This window comes from Necator americanus, chromosome I (genome assembly GCF_031761385.1).
Source record: "Necator americanus strain Aroian chromosome I, whole genome shotgun sequence".
In the NCBI taxonomy this organism is placed as follows: domain Eukaryota; kingdom Metazoa; phylum Nematoda; class Chromadorea; order Rhabditida; family Ancylostomatidae; genus Necator; species Necator americanus.
In genome coordinates, this window is record NC_087371.1 from 31146643 (window position 1) to 31168712 (window position 22070).

Here is a 22070-nt window from a genome sequence, read left to right on the forward strand (position 1 = left end):
TAAACACACAGGGTGGCGATGAGGAAAAGTTGAGACGAGAATCGATCGCCTCTCTTCATCACTGAGTTCGAAACACCTCTAATTTTCTTGAGGAAAAAAATAAGAGAAAGATGGATAGCGCTAGTTGCATCAGCTGATCCTCAGAATCTTGGATTTTTTCCTCAGCGGATCAACCATTGTATAGCTGATGGAAATAAAAACTGCTTCGTACCTCCATGAAGGCCCGCCGATCCTCCTCGCCGGCCAACCGTCACTTCGTCTTTTCCGCCGCGTGCGATCTCCGCGCGGTGGTCAAAGTAGCACCTCGGTGGCGTGTGGGGAACCAGTTTTTCTCGTTTCTCTTCATTTCTCCATCATTTTCGAAGCAAATATGTGCGAACGTGGTAGAAGAGATGCTCAAGCGATTGTTATTTTCGATTTAATCACGAGCAGTTGATAAATGATTACATTAGACGAATTCGTACTGTTTTTGTATATTTTTAGCTCGACACATGAATTGTGTATCGTTACTCACCTTACTGACTTAGTGCACTTACAGTAATGCCATACAATCTCTAGCAAGTACAGTTTTTTTTGTGGGATCTAATGGGAAAATTGAACATTTTGAGCTTTCTGGAGAGGTTCCTAACCGTTCATAAACGTTGGCATAAACATCATACGGAAGAGCGTGAGCCTACAAGGAGTAGATAGGAAGACAACTATGAAAATTATGCACGGGAGTAGTTTATTCTGTAATTTCAGAATATTACTGCTAAAGCTGCTGAGGGAACGAAAAAGAAGAAGTGAGGAAAGTGTGTGAGCAAAGAAAGAAATGCGTTGCTAATCGCAACCGCTTGGTTGAGCACATTCGGCCAATAAATCTTTTAAAGCCAATAATTTTGTGAACTGATCTCAGTATAATAGCGAGAAGCCGCAATACCATGAATCTGATCCCAATATGTGCTTCAGTTCTCAAACTGCGAAAAAGATACATTAAAATCTTAAAATAAGTTAAAATGATCTTATTTGCGTCAATATGGCGCAAACGGATGTTTTCGGAAACACTCATACACAACTGCCTCCACCGCGCCGTTTCGAACGCCTACGCAAACGCACCGCAACTACACTCGTGGTTCATGCCATTTTAAGCCGACTATATGACATTTAGGCTAAACCGTCTAAGAGAAGAAAGGAGATAGAGCCTCCAGAAAGAAGAGCGCCGTGGAGTACCGCCAACCACATTTTCCCCGAGTTTTATAATGTGTACTTGAGTGCAGTCTTTTATGAGTGGCAGTCGAAGGTCCCTCTCATATTATAACCGGGTCAAAATGACATGAAACACGGTGCAGTTGCATCGCGAACCGCAGCAGTGGGCCCACCTCGATCCTAACCGCTGCGCTCCACCTCACCGCTTCGAGCGCAACCGCTTACGCAACTGCGACGTGTTTCATGTCATTTTGACTCTTCTGTAGTCGGGTCAAAAGGACATGAATCAGGAGTCTAGCTGCCTTGCATTTACGTACTCGACCGAAGCGGCGCAGTGGAGGCAGCAGTGGGACCGAGCTGGGACCGTCGCAAACTGCAGCGATGGGTGATGCCAGCAAGCGTTTCACCACGCTCGTAGCCGCTACGCTGCGAGAGATGCTGCGTACGCAATTGCGTATGTGCTTCATGTCGTCTTGGCCGTACTATATATACACTATTCAGCATTACTGACCTTAGGATGATCCATTGTGATGCGTTTTTATTTTTATTTAAATTTCGACTTGGTTTTGAATTGTCATAAGAACCCTGCCTTTGTCTTTTTGAATTAAGTACCCCATTTGAGGTTATATTCTTCTCAGTAATGTCCATTTCATTCATAGGATTCAAACTTTGATGCATTGTCAGCTTTATCCTTGTTGTTTGTAGAGTATTATTCTTGTTGCTTGGAGTAAATTTTCACAATGTTTTCGCTCCATTGGTCAGTTAGTTGACGTATCTCTCCTTCAGACTGTTGTTGATCTACTTTCAATGATCGTTTGTATCTTTTCCTTTCTCATTGGCTTTTTGTGGGGAGCAATGTTACTCGACTACACTCAGCACCTTGCTTTGGTCAACACTTGTCTCTAGACTTGCTCCGAACTCGGGAAGCTGTTCATCACTTGTTCTTCTTTAGTTGCTTTGGTTTGAGATGTGAAATCGGTGTAAAATCTTCACGTACTGTTTTTTTTTTTTCTCGAATGTGAACTGATTTTTGGGAGTCATGTGGCGTAACTCGGTGAAAGAGAGAGATTTTTTTTCTGAGTTTGTTCGACTTTGCTGTGCTCTTTTACTTTCGAGATTTCCGTCTAGTTGTTCCGGTTTTTGTTCCACTTCCTTCTTCCTCTGACTTTGACACTCTTTATAGACAAAGTTCACAAAGTTCGTCTTTTTGTTGCAGTCTTTCCAGCGTTCCATTTCTTTCCACCATTCTTCATATTCTTTCAATTCTTCATATTCTTCATTACTTCTTTTAAAGCATTTCCAAAACATTTTTGCTCATTCTATTGGCGAACAGAGAGTTAGGGATGCGCATTCAACACTGCTCTAATCGAAATTGTTCTCAGATGTAAAAACTGGCTTGCCCACATTTCCCGATAATTAGGCGCTTCACACGTGTAACACATCAGTTTTCTGATGTTCTTCGTAATGAGTTTCCAAACCACACAAATATTCGAAACTTTCTCTTCGCTCAGACGTTCGTGTCCGCTGTTTTGTTTAACTAAGAAAAAAGTAATATAGAGGCTGGAACTACTAATGCTTTAATTTCACCAAATCCTCCAAAGAGGCTTATTGGAAGAGGATAGCTATGTCAGTTCGAGCCTTAAAGCCTGAGCATTGTTCTTAGAGGATCCATCCGATGTAGGCCAAAGCTAGGGAGAGAAAAAGAGGGTAAAGAGCTGGAACTACTAATGCTTTAACTCTTACAAATTTTCCGATAAGGCCTACTGAAGGTGAATAGTGAAGTCATATCATGTAGCAGTTTCAACCCAGAAAAAAAAACCGAAACTGAAAGAGAACGCCTGAAAGATGGCTTCTCCCCAATCCGCATTTGAGAGTTGAGGACGATTTTTGTGCTCTAAAAACGTTTTTAGCGCTCTGAAGAACAGTTCGATTAAGGCAGTGTTGAGTGCTTGGAATTAACTCTCTTTTCGCCCATTTTATTACCCTCTTTTCTTCCAGAAAACAACTTTGCCGCACTAGCAAGCTCCTTTTGGTTTTTCCTATCTATTCCAGAGCGAATAAGGTCTTCTGTGTAACTACTGTACATGTTCACTAGTGATTTAAGCTGGCGGAAAATGTCGATGGGGCGGGGGCACTCGGTGGCGCCCTTATTTCCCGAAGCTCTAACTTACTTTTTTTCTATTAGTAACTTAAGTTTACATGTCATAGATCTTCTAAGACTAATGCTTAGGCGTTAGAAGAAAAAAGCAATGCTGAGCTGCTGAGACGGTGACTTTAAAGGCATCACCCCACGAATCTGAGGTGGTGCAGATTTCAGGTGGAGTATTCGTATACATCTTGGGAGACTACGGAGAGGGGGGTGATTCCGTCCATTTCTTCCTAATTGCCGTAAAAAACGGCCCGGAAGATACGGCTTCATTCGTTTTGGCGCACCATTTTGTACAAGATGTTCGATTGGAGCGCGCAAGTCTTGTGCGGCGCCGCATATTCCGGGCCGTTTTTTTACAGCAATTAGCAAGAAATGGACGGAATCACCTCCTCCCTAGTTCCCATCTCGTATAGTGTTATCCTCCTAAATCTCACCACCTCAGATTCGTGAGTGCTGAGACGGTGACTTTAAGCTGTCGTGAGTAGGCGATCAAACAGCTAGGAGCTTACTAGATGCCGGGACAGGACTTTGGGATCCGTTCAAGAATGTTGGATTCTTGACTCAGCCAATACATTGAACAAATTGTTGTAATTTATATTGTTTTCCTTCTTCATGCTGTGATGGGATCCTGTAGCGGTGATTAATCGATTATAAAACGTTCTGCCCGCAATTGATCAAAATGTGTTCGAGGTGAGCCGCAGAAGAAGAATTCCTTGCTACATCGATAAGATACCGTCTTATCTGTATAATGCGTTTGCAATCGCAACACAGAAAAGATGGGAGAAAATGTAGTTGAGGGGTGGAATCATTCAGTGGCACCCTTATTTGTCGACGCTCTAACTTACTTTTTTCCCTTTGTAACTGAAGCTTACATGTCATAGATCCTCTAAGACTAATGCTTACGCCTTAGGACCCCGATTGATTCCTCCCCCCCAAACTACATCTACCCCAAAAAAAAAGCAATTAAATGAGAACATATCGATCTCTAGGGGTCGGGAACTCTTCTATGTATACCTTGATATCCAGATATCAAGGTAAACAAAGAAGAGTTATGGTTCACGCTCGAACATAGTTGGGATAGTCAAGCTGGTGCTTCGACCCCTTCCACTTTTGGACGGTTGGCGAAAGGATGCTGTTCATCTTCTGACGGTTGGCGAACTGTAGGTGCGCGGATAGTGAGGAGAAAAGACGTCAAGAGAGGGAAGGGGATTGGAGGAGAGAACGACAAAGAAGGGAGGTCGATAAAGGCACATTATCTTAAAGGTAGCATACAACAAATCTGAGGTGGCGCGGATTTCAGATGGAGTATCCGTATACGGGGTCGTAGATTATGGAGACGGGGGTAGTTCCGCCCATCTCTCCATGCATAACTGTAAACAGCCGCCTCCACAATGCTGTATTGTACGACGCCATCTATTGCAAAGCTCCACCTCTTGCGCCGCCTCCGCCCTGCGATTCGTCGAAAATCAATTCGGAGTAGGCAGTGAGGGACGCTACGCGTGCAAGGGTGGCGCGTTGCAATAGAAGGCATCGTACAAAACAGCATTCAGGGGCCGGCTGCTTGCAGTGATTCAGGGAGAGATGAGCGGAACCACCCTGGTCTCCACAACCTACGACCCAGTATACGGATACTCCACGTGAAATCCGTACCACCTCAGATTCGTGGTATGCTGCCTTCAAAGAAAAGAAAAAAAAGAGAACAGGACACATGTTGCACAAAGACGACAATAAAGTCTTGAGGCTTTGAACCCCTCATGCATCGAAATTTTCGCGAACGAAGGAACCTAGACCTGGACCAAAAAGTTGAAAACCCACAATTAGATATTTTGCAACAGTTTAACCATGAGTTTAATAACATTTACTTACTAAGTATGCACAGATTGTGTGAACATTGTTAAGTTTAGAAGATAGTTAATAATTTTGCGAGAAGAGCACTTTGAAGCACACTTTTAGACGTATCTTTCAGAGAAGGATTTTTTTTTTACAAAAATTTCAGATTAATATTCTGTGGAACTTCCTGCATTTTTCTTGGGATCTAGACGGTAAAAGCTGAACATTTCCTGTTGTTTTTTCTTTGAAGATTTTTGCAGTCTAAATTTTCAAGGAATCGGATTACTTGGAAAAGAGAAACTTTGTGTAAGGAGATTTCCTCACACTTTATTCAGATATGAGAATAGTTCTTAAACAATTGAGCCGTTTTCTGGGATCGGAAAACTTGCTAGAATTTTGCTTTCTGTTCGAGCGTGGATAAGTATGTAAAGATCTTAAATAATGTCTAGTAACTCGGAAGAGGTATTTTTAAAGTTGTACGGTTCTTAGTATGTTGTAAAGAAGGATTTTCTCTATCAAATTCCAGATTTTACTGTTCCCAAGTATGTTCTTATTAGAATATTTACAATACAATATTTAGATGGGACACAGACGGAAAAAGTGCCAATTTTCCCATTTGTGTATCACATCTGTCTACTATACCAAACAAAAAAAACAATGATCCCTAATAGCAATCCAAGCATTCTGTAGAGCAACCTTTCTTCCACGAAACATGGTCTTAATATTTTTTCCAAAGTGGTCTTCTCACGAAGTTATTAACGATCTTTTATAAACCTAACACTATTCAGATATTATGTGTGTTTTTTTGTTGTCAAATGTTATTGAATTCACTTTAACTATAAATATTAATATACTATGTATTTTCCTTTTTTAGAAAAATTTGGTTGCGCTGAGAATCGAACCTGTACGGTCCTATTGCTGCCTTTGACCTGTGCGCAATGTTCCTTATAATTCCGTATTTTCACCGGTAAGGAGGTCGTGTCCCATCGTTACGCTTGATCCTGGGTGAAACACTTCCTCTCTTGACTTCAGGCGGGTGGTCCCTATTCGGGGTGGTAGATTGTGGAGAAGAGGGTGATTCCGTTGATCTCTCCCTGTGTCAACGTAAACGGACGACCCCGAACGCTGTTTTTTTTACGACTGTTGCAATGCGCAACCTTTGCGTCCCACTCCCGCTTGCGATTTGTCGAAAACTCATTCAGACCAATCGCAGGAGGGGCGGGGCGCAACGGTCTCTTCTCCACCATCTACGACCTCCAGATTCCTGGGGTGATGCCTTTAAGTATGTCTGCCGTGGCATCGTCTACGCAATTCAAAGAAGGTGAAACTAATCGCTAAATACATAGTAAGCTGTGTAAGCTGGAATACCCCAAAGCCCTAGTGCGGATCTTTTCAATCAAGTCACCGGCTTTAAGGCAGACAGAAGCAGAAAGAGGAGAAAAGCAAAGAGAAAGAAGGGGAAAAAAAGAAACAGAATAGTAGGGACTTCTGTCCTCTTACTTACTGGAGATGAAGGGATTCCTGACAAAAAAAAAGTTACCCCTAACGTTGCCTTTAACTGTATCCCAACGGAGTTAGACGAATGTTTTCCCGCACAGAGTTCAACGATACTTCTAACCTGAGTACTAACATAAGAACTATCGCAAAACTCTGCAGTTGGGGTAAGTTTTTGTCTGCGATCCTTCATCTCCAGTAAAAATACAAATTCTGCATTTTTTCACCATAAATTGAAGTTTTCACGAATTGGCAGCACTTTCATTTCCTGGGAATGATAGTCATGCTGGTGTGGAAAAAAAGGAGAGTTTATATCCGACATTGCGTTTTTAAGCAACTCTTCCTAGGTTCCCAAGTGTCACCATAAGAACTATCTCATATTTATCTTGGTGTCATGATTTCTATCCTTTTTTTTGGTGAAATAGTGTTTTTTTTAAATTGATATTTCAGTATTGCATGGAAGATGATTATCATCTTCTTTTCTCCAAAGGTCTTTCTACGGAAGAAGCTTTGCTCCGTTTAGTAAAACATGGAAAAGCTAATGTTGTCGCTTGGAAGAATTCAAAGTATGTTTTTTAATATTCTGGTCTTCACTGTGTATTGGTCGTATATTAAAATCTTAGAACGTTTAAGGGAATATGGTGGATACAGGTGTTCGACAAACAGGATATTATGTTGGAATTTCTTCTGCGTTTCTCTGATCTCTTCCCTATTTTTGATGGTGGGAGCTGTCACCATGTAAGTACTTTACTTTAGTCACCATTCTTTGATGGAATTATATCTTAGATGTTTTTCTTTCGTTTTTCTTTTTCTTTTAGAGAAAATCGACTTTCGATTGGTCTTTTGGGACTAGCCATATTTCATGTTATTTTTCTGTGCCTCGCACATTATATTGAATGGAAACAATACGCGCAGTCTTTAGAAATAAAGAAACATATGGTTTTGAGAGCTCTCGACTATGCCGTGAAGGTTAGTAGTCCGGTCACGGAAACAGGGACAGAGGATGAGGGGGGAACCTCGGGTTCCGCTTGGGTTTTTTGCAACGTGTGACTTAGAAACGTTTCTGTGAAAAGATGTCTTGATAGTGTTGTTGTAATTTCTTCTCAATTTCAAGTTTTCCGCTTCGCCTTTGTCATATGCTCCATTGGGCGAACCATTGTCCGACGATATGCTCTCACAGACTGCACTTCGTGACGGGAACGTTGTAGCAGTTCCACGACTACTGCTTGTGGAAAATGATCTTCTCCTACTAAGACCATCTCAAGTCAGTACTCGTAAGTGAGAAATGCAAAGTTTGCGATAAGATCACATGCTTCTCAACCCTGATCATTTGATTAAAGTGACAGGAGATACTGAAAATGTATTGTGAAACTAACTGGTTTCAAGTCTAGTATAATCGTGCAGGAATGATTTTCATTTGCTGTGATTCCGACACGTCTTGATCAATACTCTGTTGAAGTGGTTAAAGGCATCACCTCACGAATCTGAGGTGGTACGGATTTCACGTGGAGTATTGTTATACGAGATAGTACATTATGGAGAGGAGGGTGATTCCTTCCGATTATCTTCCTTGCCGTAAAAAACGGTCCGGAAGATACGGCTTCGAGCGTTCCGGTGCGCTACTTTCTACAACAAGTTCGATTGGAGCGCACCAGCCGTGTGTAGTCTACGCCATAATCTACGACTCCGTATAGGCATAACTCACCAAACCCGCACCACCCCAGATTCGTGGTTTCTCAGCATCCAGCCCAAATAACACAACTCGTCTACAAGTTCAGTTGGTTGTCCGTTCACCCTGATTCCTGCTGAGAGTCTCGCGGAGACTAACATCTATATGATCAATCAATGTATGCATATATATTTGCATGTTTTTATAATTTTGATGATTTAATGATTTCTTTATGCCACTAAATAAACTCCAAAACTTATAGGAGTACTTATTTCAGCCTAGTTTCAAAAAAAAAGCTTGCATAAGAATAAGAAAGCGAAAGAGAATGAGAGAGTGGTTTTGAACCGAAGTCTAAACACCTCCACTTAAAACGGAATTTCCTAAGGAAGCTATTTGCGAATCATAACCACATCTACTACAATGAAGCGAATTAAGATGGCACCATGTGACTGTCGTCTTGAAAGTGGAAAGACTTTGAAGAAGGGCGATCGTGTGTCGAGCAAAGTTGTGGTCGACAAACTCACAGGAGCATCGATACCACTCACTGCTGTCAAGGTATGTCAGGGACTTATAGTTAAATTGTAGCGTCGTTAAATTTGTGTTGCGTTTCTTTAATTCTTATTCCTGCATTATTATTTGAAAATAGTAATAAAAAACTATCGAAAGCAAGAAAAGAAAGAGGCCTGCATTTTCCACATAGTGTAGATAAAGCTCAGTGGGTGCCTGCACCGAAGACACGTCGCGTCTGTTCGTAATAACACCTTCTGAAGCTTTTTGAGCTCCTCGGAGCTGTTTCCTTCGTGGTTTCCACAGCTTTTCGTTCTTTTTTTATGTGAAATAGTCGAGAAAAGTACTTTCTCATCAGATTCGTCCTTTGTTTTGTTATTAGTGCTTCTCTGAGATTTTAATTCATAGAGATCGATTTTCTTCTCCATCTCTATGCAGAACTATGTATAATTTGTGCTTTGAAAAGTTAGGAAAAATTTCATCTTGGAAGAACACTAGCCGCGAAAGATGAGAGAGAAACCTAATTCCTTTAAACTGAAATCATTGAAGAGATGTTCTGGCTTTCGAAAGAACTACCAAACCAGCGAAATGAAGTTTTTTTTTTATTATTACAACTATGAAGGCTGCTATTCGTGCACGACGACGACAAAAGACGGAATATGAATTAAATCTTGCAAACGTGTATCTTAGAGGTGCTGTATGAGCAAAAAAAAAAAGCAGGAAAGCTAATGGAGAAGGACTTTTAAAGACTACGTAATCCTATTCACAAACTGTTATACGTAAAAAAGACAAAAGACTCTGAAAAGATGGAGAAGAGAGCTACGAGGAGCCTGTTGCGCTCAGTGGAGAAGGATCAGTGCACTCCTCCACCGAGGATGCGATGCGTTACCCCGATGCGACATATTTTACGCCGAACGTACTATCTTCTTCAGGCAGTCGCCACTTCCACTCCACTAGTAGATCATTTGAATTCCGTTGCGGCTAGTTGTTGGAAGCCTTCTCCGTTGGAGCACCACGTTTGTGAATTTATCTTTGTCCTATCTTCACTAGCACAGTAATTGATTATTCGTTATTTTTGTCTTGCTGAGAACCAATAGCCATTTGCTTTCAAATACTTAACATTTTCATTTTGTCTCTTCCTTTTTTCCTAAAGTATTTTATCTATACATGTCCATCTTTAATACATAATTTTGAAAATGATGCTGGCTTCAGATTCACTACTGCTTACATGTAGTAGGTGAACGGGTGCTTCTACCTGTTCTCATCTGCACAAGTGCTCTTACCTGTTTGGCACGATTTCTCCATGATGGTAACCAATCCCTGTTTGCTACAAGGTCTTTGTAATCTTCACTCAGTAATTTTAAACAAAATAACTCAGCAGTTTTAGGTTCATTTTTGCAATTCCCTCGTTGACAATACTACCACTGGTTACACCAACGATCTTCTTTATTTTTTTGCTCATACGACAGTGGTGAGTTAAGATTCTGCTATCATAAGATTTATAAGTGGAACATCATTAGAAGCAGTATTTTTCTATAAGTTTTGTTTTGTTCGTTTGGATGTCTTTGTGTTCTATGTATAGTCTCTGGAACTTAGCACACATGGTTACAGCCCTTAGCCGGCGGTTTTCAGTAGAACAATCCTCCTGTCATATATCCAACCCATTTAATCTTGGTTTCCGGCGGCAGAGTTGCTGATCTGCGATTGTTAACCTGGTCTAGTATTCTAAATCTTCTCCTTCACTTCCACTAAAGATCTAGAGGTTGTTAAAGTTTAGTAAATAAATTATGCTCAAACAGAGGCATTTAAAAATTATTAAAGTGAAGTGTAAAGTATCTCTCCAGCCCATACAATGACTTGCTCGGGGCTAGTCTATGCATTAAAGGCATCACCTCACGAATCTGGGGTGGTGCGGGTTCCAGATGTTTTATGCCTACGCCTATACGGAATCGTAATTACGGCTTCGAGCATTCCGGCGCGCTATTTTCTACAACGGCTTCGATTTGAGCGCGCCAGCCTCTTGCATGCGCCGCATCTTCTGGGCCGTTTTTTTTAACGACAATTAAGAAGAAATGGACGGAATCACCCTCCTCTCCATAATCTACGACCCCGTATACCAATACTCCACCTAAAATCCGTACCATCTCAAATTCGTGGTGGGATGATACCTTTAAGTCAGTGTTTTCACCCTCCCAGACAAATCTCGCACCAATTTTTTGACCCCGGAGGGATGAAATACTTGGTCGGTATTATGGCGGTTTCGAACGTTCAGCGGAATCTCTTACCGAATACGTTACATCTGCCCTAAAAAAATATTCCTATTATATTATTTGATGTTGTTAGGAGACATTAAAAGCAACTAGCATGATTTCTTAATTTGATTTTAATTTTTTCATTAATAATTTTATTAATTTTTCTTAATTCATGATTTCTTTCTTATGACTGCGTGTGAAAACTGCAAAACGCCGCCTCCCTTTGTCTGATAAACAGAAAACTTTAGTGATTTATGGTAACCTCTGAGTGATCCCTAGAAAATTTTTCACCAAAATATTGAGCCAGAACATTCGCAACATCCACTCGATTCCTTAAAAGTTGCGATCTTTGTGGGAAAATGGTAAGCAGCTTTAAATCGATGTGCTAAGAGCTTACTTTGATAGTTAGGATAATCAGATTACAAGAAAAATAGAGAAATGGGTGATTTCTGCATTTCTAGATTAACTAGAGTAATACTATTCAAAATGTCCATCTTCTACTGTTCTCTCAACAGAAGCAGAGCTACATTTCGGGGTTGTCGAGATCATTTGTTAATTTTGCTAGCAAAATATATGCTAATTATTGCCAATATGCGTTTTTTTTTGCAAAGACTTTGAAATGATATTCTATTTTTCCATTAATTTATTGCAAGATTAATTTTTAGGGGCAATGCGGCTGTTCGGAATGAGCTTCGCACTTCTGAAGGTAAGTCCAGCTAGATTATCCATGTCGATTTTTGGACGTTGTTGCAACTACCAATGTAGATATTTAGTTTCTTCTTTAAGAAATATGAATGACTATAAAATTAACACTGTTTATGATGAATTTGTAAAAGAATTTTGTTCATTGTCCAGGGGAATAAAATGTCTAACACGTGAAGACTCAAAAAAAAATCAATAAAAAAGATGGACTACGTCCTACTCTTGTTGCAATAATTTCAGTAGTTAAGTTATTCATTTTCCGTTTTCAAATGAGGGTAATGAAAGTGGAGCAATTTTTTGTCATTTACGCGGATTTTTGATTTTCAAAACTTCACCGCGATTGGGTGAAGTTATGTCTGTTTGAAAGCACGGCAGAAGGTGGATCCAGCGGAAATTTCAGAAAAAGCTGGCTGATTGTTCGTACTTCTACGTCACTCTGGCTTCAGATGCTATTCTTTCTAATGCTCATCAGCGGCTCAAATTTAGTGCCACCTGGCTTCATTCATCGTTTAGAAGAATTATTAGCGAATTTTTAGCGAATTATTAGGTGTAGAGTAGGGAAAGCGAGAAAGGAAATATTTTGTAGCCAGTAACAAAACAAAGAAAACGATTGGAAACTTCGATAAAATGCTGACGTTGTTTGAAAAGATGGACGAATAAAGCTCGAGAAAATGGAAACAATGTTGTTTTTATGTGATTGTTGCCTCATCATTCCGCTCATTGCAGTGAATTCAATGAAAGACTTCGTAACACTGCTTGGAAGCCTTACTGGTACATCGTTTTTTGACAAGAAAGGCCTACTATCTCCGATGAATCCCTGTCTTGATAAAGTGATTTTTTTCCGACCAAGTTATGACGGTGAGTGTGAACCAAATACACTGTATGTGATGACGTTATGATTCAGTTCATTGTGGAAGATTCTGGGAGAGATCCTGTATCAATCCTGAATCTAAGATAATCCGATCCTCTTATATCTGGTTTTCAGAGCAATCGAAAGAAAACCTCAATCTCGAAATCATGGACTTAAGTTCGGAGCTACACCTTGATGGTTCTTGGAGTGTTGATTTTGACGATCTGAACTGGTGTGTTCATTGGCAGATTTTAAAGGATTTGTGGAATGTACATCTGATAGAATTTTGTTGAATTGAAAGTTCTGAAAAAGGAAATAATGTCTATCTGTCTACAAAGTGGTCCACACGAAGTGTTACACAAAAAACTACCAACAATTTTGCAGCAATAAACCCAAATAAGAAATATTTTCTTCTATTCAGTAGTCAGGAAATTCTACGTAAGTTCTCACACATCACATAGAGAATAACTGCCTTTGGCTTCAATATTTCTGAGGATGCGTGCAATCATTTCTCATGCCTTCTCCAATACTCTTTCCAGCGAATTCGGTGACTTGTGCTCAAAAGAGAAAGCTTTTTGCTCTAGAATCGACCAGGCAACAAAATCCAAAAGATTGAGATCAGACGACTTTGACGGTCAATCGGTCAAACCTTCGTCCAGAAATCTGGAAGATTAGTCTCACATCACTCCAGTCTGTCTTCTTTGCACCGTGGGCTGGGGTCCAATTTTGAAAGAATGTCCAGTCTTTACCCATTTCTTTGGCTCAAGGGATCACCGCGTCCCTGGATTTTCCATAGCTCGTCACACTTCATGTGGACCACCCTATTTAACTGCACTTACGAAGACGTTTTTTGGAAAGTGATGAAATTTCGTTTTTTGGAAGGTGATAAAATTTCGTTTTTTGGAAAGTGTGTGGACTCAGTATATTTAGCATGGAAATGGACTACGCCTCTCCTATGTGCAGTTGTTCGTTCGCCAAAATTCTTTTGATTGGTTCATAAGATGATTTAGGACTATAAAAAGTGTTAATCTTACAGAGGGGTGTTGTTCTAAGAGAATTGTAGTTACCGAGCACTAATGACAAATTTATGCATTACAACGTTGATTGCACGATGTTACGTTAACCACTTGCTCCATTCTCTGAGTTCCTTCGCTGCAGGTCACGATTCGACTCCAGTTTGAGGGTTATCGGTCAGTGTCTTCTCTTGAATCGTTGCGACTCATTGTTTACGCCGTTTCTGGACCACCTCTCCGCTGTCGCGTCCACAGTTCCTCGAACGATCGCAACTGCATGCCGTCGATGTTCGTGTGTGTTCCCTCAGCTTATCGGGTAACTTTCATATGTATTGATTAGTTATCCACCTGTACAATTTTATTATTCCCTTTTTTATTTGTTTTAAGTTTCAAGGTTCAAGCAACGTTCTAAGAAACAGTCTCAAGAGATTTCGCAAACGCTTTGTTTCTATCAGAGGAGACCGGGGGAAGCACCACTGCCAGGGTTAGTTACATACTGTTTTTTTTTTGGAAGAAAATTTTCTGAACTCTGAATTTCAGGCTCACAAAACATCAGACACCGCTAGAGATGGCATACTGTACAGTATGCGCTGACGACCGTTCTCTGTACTATCACCTATCCTGTCAAGGGACAGCTAACCTTGTCCTTGAGGTACGGTGTTGTAAAATGAGTGTGCGCTTACGTATAACTACATATAACTACTTATACGTACGTATAACTTACAATACATTTTTTAAAGATTGTATTTATATTCGTGATATTTAGCTGCAGATTATGTTCGTGACCGGCATTCACATATTCCTTTGTAATGGGGCATGGTAGTAGGGAATATTGTGCTGCTGCGATTCTTAATCAACTGAAATAATTGAATTTTAGATTTACTTCTAGAGATAGGCAACTTCGAGGTGTTTCGTCTGTTGTTTCACTTGGTTCAACTCGTCCTCAGAGCTAATTCGGCTTAGTGACAGAACATTTTGTAATAACGGTGTTGAAGATTCTGGAAGATAACTGGGGCTCCAACGCGCCAGTACTTTTGAAAAAAAGAAAAAATAAGGTAAAGCCTAAATCTGGATTTTGACCAGGAATTTGCTATTTATGAAGTAGGCATCGGCCGAGGCCGACTTTCATATATCATGGGGGGACAATCTTAGGCAGCTATAATTGTTTCGACTCAAAGCAAGGGAATTCCGTTTTTCCTTAGCGTTGCATCCTTGTCATCCTATAGATAATCTGATTTTTATCTTCTTATTACTACTTACTTTAATTTTACCTGAAATTAAGTATATTTGAATTGCTTCTCTTTGTGACGTATAATAGTGTTTTATTTCCTTATAGGCGTGCTCACATGTCTGGGATGGGAAGTCACTTGTTCCAATAACTGAACGTATCTATAAAACAACAGCCGACTTCTACCAGCGACATTCGGTGACCGGGTACTTTGCGTTTCTGTCAAAATTCGGAAATTCTGTTTGCCTGAATAGTTTTTTTTTCTTTACAGCTATTGTCTTGCACTTTCCTACCGTCCCCTCAGGGCACCGGTAGACAACGCGTTCAAGGATTGCTACTTTGAAGTTCCCTTACTACGTGAACCGCCAAGAAGTGAATCCTTGGTACGGACCCACAGCTTGGGTTAGTAATTTATGTTTCCAGTTTTTTTGAAGCTTTATAATAACGTCTTTAGTTCTTATGCACCGTTTGCAGATAGTTCAGAACGGGATGTTTTCTTTGATTCCGGCTGTCTGAGGACTTCGGATGAAGTCATTCAGCGATATCTTACTGACCATATTTTGTGTGGAATGATCGTAACCCAGTATGAGGTTTCTTTTATTTGCTCTTTATCTAGATATATATTTATATATTTACCAAAATTGTTGCTTTTATGTCCCTTGTACAGGTGATGCCTCAAGCAGTGCAACTAGTTGATCAACTCGAAAGTTTATGCGTTCGTTTTGTATACTTCTCGCGTGAGAACGAATTAAGAAGTCGTGTGTTTGCTGAAAAACTAGGTCGGCCCCTGTTACCATATTCTTTTTGTCAAGTTATCAATTTAATAGAGAGTTCAGGTCTTGAAGCTGGATGGAACTGCCATGTCTCGTTGGCTGAAATTTGCGACGATGACGGCCGGACGCTGAAAGATTTCTTTCTTTCGAAAGGTATGGAGCTGGAAATTGCTTGTCAAGTGCTTCTATTCTTCTGTTAGGGAGGAGACCTCTAGAATTCTGTTTGAATTTATGTTTTTAAACAGTTTCTGTTCTTTTCGTAATGGAATTTATGTTTCAAATTTTCTTCGACAATTAATGTTCGTTTCGTAATAGAAACGAACTCGTATCAACTCAAACAAAACATCCGAGCGATTTCACATTTCTATCATCTTACTTTCTTTATTTCTTTTTCAAAAATCTTTTTTATAATCTTTTTTAATCCAGCGATTCTCATTTACATCTTTGTTACACAGTTATCGTCCGGTTTCCTAGTTTATCCAGGTTAGGCAAAAAAAGGAAACTTTGCAATCATCTTTGTTCATTTACAGTGTATCGGAGAACGAATGTTGATAATCTTATTGGAAAGGCTTTCAAAAATATTTCGCGGTCAGTATTTTTGTCCAATAACGCAGCAAATTAGTAGTCCTTCCATTAAAAGTCTACGTTTTAAGATCTGATCAGGAACTCCACCTGAAGTACTCATCCGCTTACGTCCAAAGTTCTCCAATGATAAGAAAGCAAAGCCAAGTTCCTCCGAAGGTGGATCGTTGTCCTCAGCGGTCAAATTAGGAAGTGTTGAAATAGAACCAGGACTTTGATGTTCAGGTTGCCGTAATGCCAAACAAGGCTCAACTTCCAACGGGAATTGCGGCAGTGCGACCTCATTTAGAACAAGTGGATAACGTACCGTTACTCGTTAGTCTAATTACCGATTGTACACCACAGGCCAACTTGGAAATGCTTGAAATAATGCAGGTACTGTACTGGATATGCGCTTCTTTGCACTTGTGGAGAACCCTAATTTCAGGAGTATGGAGAGCTGGTATTAGCTATCGGATCTTCGCTTTCGGTAGCAAATACAAACGTTTTCCTGCAGGTAGATTTTCTCTTGAGATTTGTGCTGTGTGAAGTTCATGAACGATCAGGCGTGTGAGAAGGAAAAGAAAACGCTAAGAAGAAAAAATATGATGAAAAACAATATGGAGCATACAAAAGATTACAAAAGATTTATTTGATGATAGGTGAAAGATGTTGGGAATGATGGCAAAAACAAAAGAAAAAGGAGGGTATAGTGGTGATTATTTCGCATCAGTTTTTTTTTATTCGAAAATTGGAAGAAAACCAATTTTTCCTTGACTAGTGACAGTCGATCGACCAGTGGGGGACTGGGCTGCAAGTATCTTCAGGCATTGCTCCCTCTCCGTATACATACAACATCAGTTTCACGTTCAGCGGCCTTATCGTCTCAACTGCAAAAAAGTAAATGCTGTCGAAAATGTTCAATTTTGACCATCTGACACTTCATTTTATTGGTTAAAAAAACAAGAATCAACAAGATTCAAAAATTCTAATACTGCGTCTGTCAAAAATATAGAGCGAAAAATTTTCCATCAAATCATATGTGACATTCTGGCTACATTTTTTATTTTTATGTGCTTTTGTAGGTGTGAAAAAAGCGCTCACAAACTTAATTTATTCCTCAATTCGTTAGAATGAAATGGTATTCTTTTCGAAGATACGCAATACCGTAACGCGAAGTGGACTGTAAAGCGATATAATCACATGACGAAATTAGAATCGTTTGAGGTTTACGAACGTGTAAGTGGCCTATACAATGATTTGCGGGGGCTAGCCGATGTGTCAAGTCAGTGCTTTTATCCTCCCAGACAAGTTTGGTACCAATTTATCCGGACCCCGGAGGGACGAAAGGCTTGGTGAGCACTAGGGTGGATTCGAACCTCCGATCGATCGCGCAGGAAGCGGAACCTCTAACCGGTACACTACACCTGCCCATAATACTTTTCTGGTCTTTTTTTGAGACCAAACGGATCGATCTCAAAAAAGGACCAGAAAAGTACTGTGGCGTATCTTATTCTGTTACTATACGTACTTAACGTCTGCGGAGTATGCGGAAAGAAAAGGAAAAAAGGTCAGGTTAGGTATAAATTTAAGGTATCATTTAACGTAAGGTTTGAAGGTGAAAATAGTGCAGTGAATACATCTGCAAAGAGTAAATTGCAATCACACAGGCGGATGTATCAATGAGTGTGATGCCGGTGGGAGATTGGAGCTGTTGTGTGGATCCTGCCTCTGACTGGAGACAAATCAAAGAGATTGCTGATCGTCTTATGAGCACAGCTAGCGATTTCCGATTGGCATACGACAGGGTACGAATTGAACCTCTCGACTGTAGTTGATTGCTTACTTCATGTTGGTCATCCTTTGTTTCAGGTGGCCGTGATTCCTCGCCTCATTGTTGCGTGTCGCCATCGTTTGGCTTCAGTTCGAGGTTCACTGTCATTCCACCTATTCGCCTCCTGTATGTTGTCGTTGTCTCTTCTGTTTACTATCATATCGTTCCTGCCACTACTATTTGATTACGATCAGGTAATTTTCATTCTTTCTAGTTGTTGCTTTTTTCTTTCTGTAGTAGTTAACAACAGCAGACACTCTCCTTTATTTTTTAAAGGCATACCCCCTCCCCCCGATTCTGACGTGGTGTGGATTTCCGATAGCCAAAGACTATACGCGGGATCGTAGATTGCAGAATCGGGTGGGATCCCACCATTTCTTCGTAATCGCCGCAAAAAACGGCCCGGAAGATGCGGGGCGTTCACAAGGGTGGCGCGCTCCAATAGAACTTCGAGCGTTCCGGGACGACGCTGTTTTCTACGATTAGTTCTATTGTAGCGCGCCACCCTTTTGCACGCGACGCATATTCCGGACCGTTTTTTACGGCAATCAGGAAGAAGTGAGCATTATCCCACCCGTTTCTGCAATCTACGATCCCGTATAGTCTTTAGCCATCGGAAATCCATACCACGTCAGATTCGTGAGGTGATACCTTTAAGTATGTCTGTTGCTGGTATTTGTGTATTAGACCTATATTAGACGTAAATTGAAATTCCTGTTCCTGCATCAACAAGGATCTGCTTAAGGTGATATTTTACAGATATTCCTCACTGTCTTCGTGCAATTGCCTTGTCTTACTGTAGGATCAGTCTTCACACCGTTTCATCCAAAGACTAATGTGATTCGCATTTCGTCCAAGGTTTGTTTCACTTTGTGTATTTCTTTTCATTCCTCTATCCAAAAGCTCATCCACTCTCATGAGTTATATTCTTGTACTCTTCCTGAAGAGATGGAGTAGCGCGGTCGGTAAAAGGTTTCGCTGGACTGCATGATCGACTGATCGACCGCCCTGGTGCCAATTGGGTCCTTCATCCCTCCGAAGTCTATAGTTTAGTACAAAAATTGTCTGGGAGGATAAAAACACTGTCTTGACACATCGGCTAGCCACCGCAAGTCATTGTATAGGCCAGTTGCACGTTCGTAAACCTCAAAAGGTTCTGAACTGCAGTAAACGTGGTGGCGGATCCCAAGCGGATTGATAAACGCCTGACACTTTATCCTTCATGAAGAATCTTCCAGTAATAACTTACAACGAGCCGAAGATGACCAACACAGCTTCATAAACATTTAAGGGTCAACTTTTCTGCCAGGCAGAACATGAAAATTTTATGTGGCACTAATTTCCATTAGCTTTTAACTATGTGCTTAAAGAAATTCCGTTCTTCTTCATCTTTTGATCCCAAGTTTACCGAAAAGTTCGCTTCAAACTGCGTTTTTCCATTACGCTAACTAGTTCGATGAGAAAAATGTGGTTAGATTTCCCGTACACTTGGAAGCATGTGGTATTTTGTTGTTCCTTTTTTTCTGAGAATTTTACTTTGCGTTCTCTCATAGTACACATGCAAAGTTACCCAGGAAATTTTAGATTGATTGATTACCATTCCTGTCATTAGCGCACACCTCAGTAAATCGCAGTATCGTGAAGCGTTTTTCCAAGAGCAGAATCGAAAAATCGCTCCGGAAAACTCTTCCAGCTATCGTGTTAACACAAAAGTGGACCTCCTGAATAAAGCGTTTTCCTTCATCCTTATTACTTTCAAACTTAATTGCTCACAAAATCACCTGGACTTGAAACCGCTTAGTGTACTGTAACTAGTGGAGAAGATATAAAGTTTGCTTTAAAGAGGGACAGGAACTTGCTGTTAGCATTTAAACAAATTTAGGTTCCGTACATATTTGTGCTGGGATGTTTAAGAAATGTTTAAGTAGGAATTATCTGATGCATCTTTGTCTCTCAATAAAAAAGATTGAAGTGATTTACCACTACATTTTTCTCCTGCAGTCTTTCAAGATGTTTTTTTTTAATTTAAAGATCTTTTTTTAATTTTTAAAAAAACTTTATATAGTTTCTATAGAAACTATCTTTGACACAGCAAAAGGTTTAGAAGTAGTTCGTGGAGGTACCTACATTTTATCTGACATAAGCTCTCGATTCGACGTATCTTTAAGCTGCCCAAGATCACTCTAAAGGATTGTGAGAGAATTTTGAACTCCATTTTCAGAAGTCCACAGACGTGCAGCGGCAGAGCATTTCATGGGCAGTTATTAATTTCCTTGTTGGATTTCTTCCTACTTCACTCTATCTAGTCGTTGTATTTTTTTTCTTGGTCAGTCTTGGCATATTACCCTATTAATGGACCTACAGACAGAAAATACAGTTAAAACTTTTACAGTTAGTGAGTAATGCGACAGTAGCGTGTTCCTTCTCGGATGTGGTTTGCTCGGTTGCAACCGATCGGATGTCAGAAGTTCCTCTCTCGACCATGGCTATCAGGCACATTGTTGGGTTTCATGTAAGTGATCACTTTGTTGTGAATTTTTTTTTTTGCTTTTTTTTCGATTTCACATATACAGCTAGCTCTCTCGCTGTGCGTGTTGTCCTCAGCATGGGTGTACCCTCTGAGCTCAATTTGGAACGATAAGCCGTTCTTCTGCCTTCCATGGACTGCCTCCTGTGTTGTGTGTCTGGGATCACAGGTCTTCGATTAGAGAGATTCTTAATTAGATGTGTATTGATTTGAATTTACTACAGATTCTATTCTCCTATGCGTCCGGAGTGCCGTTGCACGAGGCTTTGTCTCTTTTTTCGGTCTCAGCCATTGCACTGTGGATCGCAGTCATCTTCACAGTAAACGAACTACTAAAACTACGTACGATTCGCAGTTTTGCTCGCGAACAGCGACGGACGAAACTCGGTTTTGACACGAAACTCGGAATGAACTCTCCATACTGATAGGGATCACTTTTCATTCCTTTCTTGTATATTAGTCCTCAAATGTGTTCAAATTTCCCAAGCTTTCAATTTTACCTTCGCAATTTTTTACGTTCATTGTGAGTCACGGGATCTCATTCTTGTTGTTGCAATTTTTTTTCTGGCTGTAATTATTGATGTTATTTTCAAACAGACTCAGTCTCTATTTTTCGAACAACGAAGAAGTGATATTTATTTCAGGAACTGTTCTGAACTTTGTCTGATGGTGAAGACAAAATTAGAATCTCGTAAAACACACGGCATGTATTTAATTGTTTAATTTACTATTCCTCGTCATTAAAAACTGTGTTCAATACAGATTCAATGTAACTCCTCAGAGGTTACCATTTGGAACTTTTTTTGATTTCTCTCAACGGCCTAGCGGCGTCAAAGGCTGTATACCACGAATCTGACGTGGTGTATCAAATGTGTTGATTATTGCGAACTCTTAGTTTACAGCCATATATATCGAGTTGATATCAAACACCTAATTTGATAAGGATAAAGTATAAAATCTCTGGCGCTAATCAATCCGCTTGGGATGCGCCCCCACGTTCACTTCAATTCAGAATCGTTTGAGGTTTACGAACGTGTAACTGGCCTATAGAATGATTTGTGGGACCTAGCCGATGTGTCAAGTCAGTGTTTTTATCCTCCCAGACAAGTCTGGTACCAATTTATCGACCCCGGAGGAATGAAAGGTTTGGTCGGCCCTTGGACGGATTCGAACCTCCAATCGATCGTGCAGGAAGCGGAGCCTCTAATCGCTACACTACACGCGCATCTTCCTGAAGATATCTCGAGTCAAAAAAGTATAACCCAATCATGCTTCATAAAGACAACGGAGACTGAGTGGTGGCCCCAGTTTGGTCTCCAGAATTCGACCACGAGAATTAGGGAAGTGTATCCTATGAAAAATTGTTAGCCGAAGAGTAAAAAAAAAACAAGGAAATATTTTGGGATTTCCTCACACCTCTGGAATTTGTAGCCTCTAGCTCTCTGCACACGTAGTCCACACTTTTTTGAAAAACTAGAAAAGTTTTTCGCAAAGTG

General features: G+C 40.4%; 1 protein-coding gene across 1 annotated transcript; it reads left to right on the top strand.

Moving 5' to 3' along the window:
• Nucleotides 1–7114: 7114 nt before the first annotated feature.
• On the top strand, nt 7115–20999 carry RB195_007395 (uncharacterized protein; the record flags this gene model as incomplete). The annotated part of the gene is made up of 30 exons (XM_064180995.1): nt 7115–7224; nt 7292–7396; nt 7477–7627; nt 7773–7922; nt 8763–8882; nt 9767–9850; nt 10047–10168; nt 10222–10305; nt 11752–11792; nt 12515–12646; nt 12774–12870; nt 13797–13967; nt 14046–14135; nt 14192–14303; nt 14988–15085; nt 15151–15281; nt 15354–15469; nt 15547–15658; nt 15716–15805; nt 16183–16240; nt 16306–16393; nt 16460–16609; nt 16662–16730; nt 17884–18021; nt 18086–18241; nt 18807–18905; nt 20269–20373; nt 20440–20559; nt 20621–20743; nt 20799–20999. The coding sequence occupies 30 exons, from the start codon at nt 7115–7117 to the stop codon at nt 20997–20999; spliced, it is 3423 nt and encodes a 1140-aa protein (XP_064037822.1).
• Between the last annotated feature and the right edge of the window lie 1071 nt (nt 21000–22070).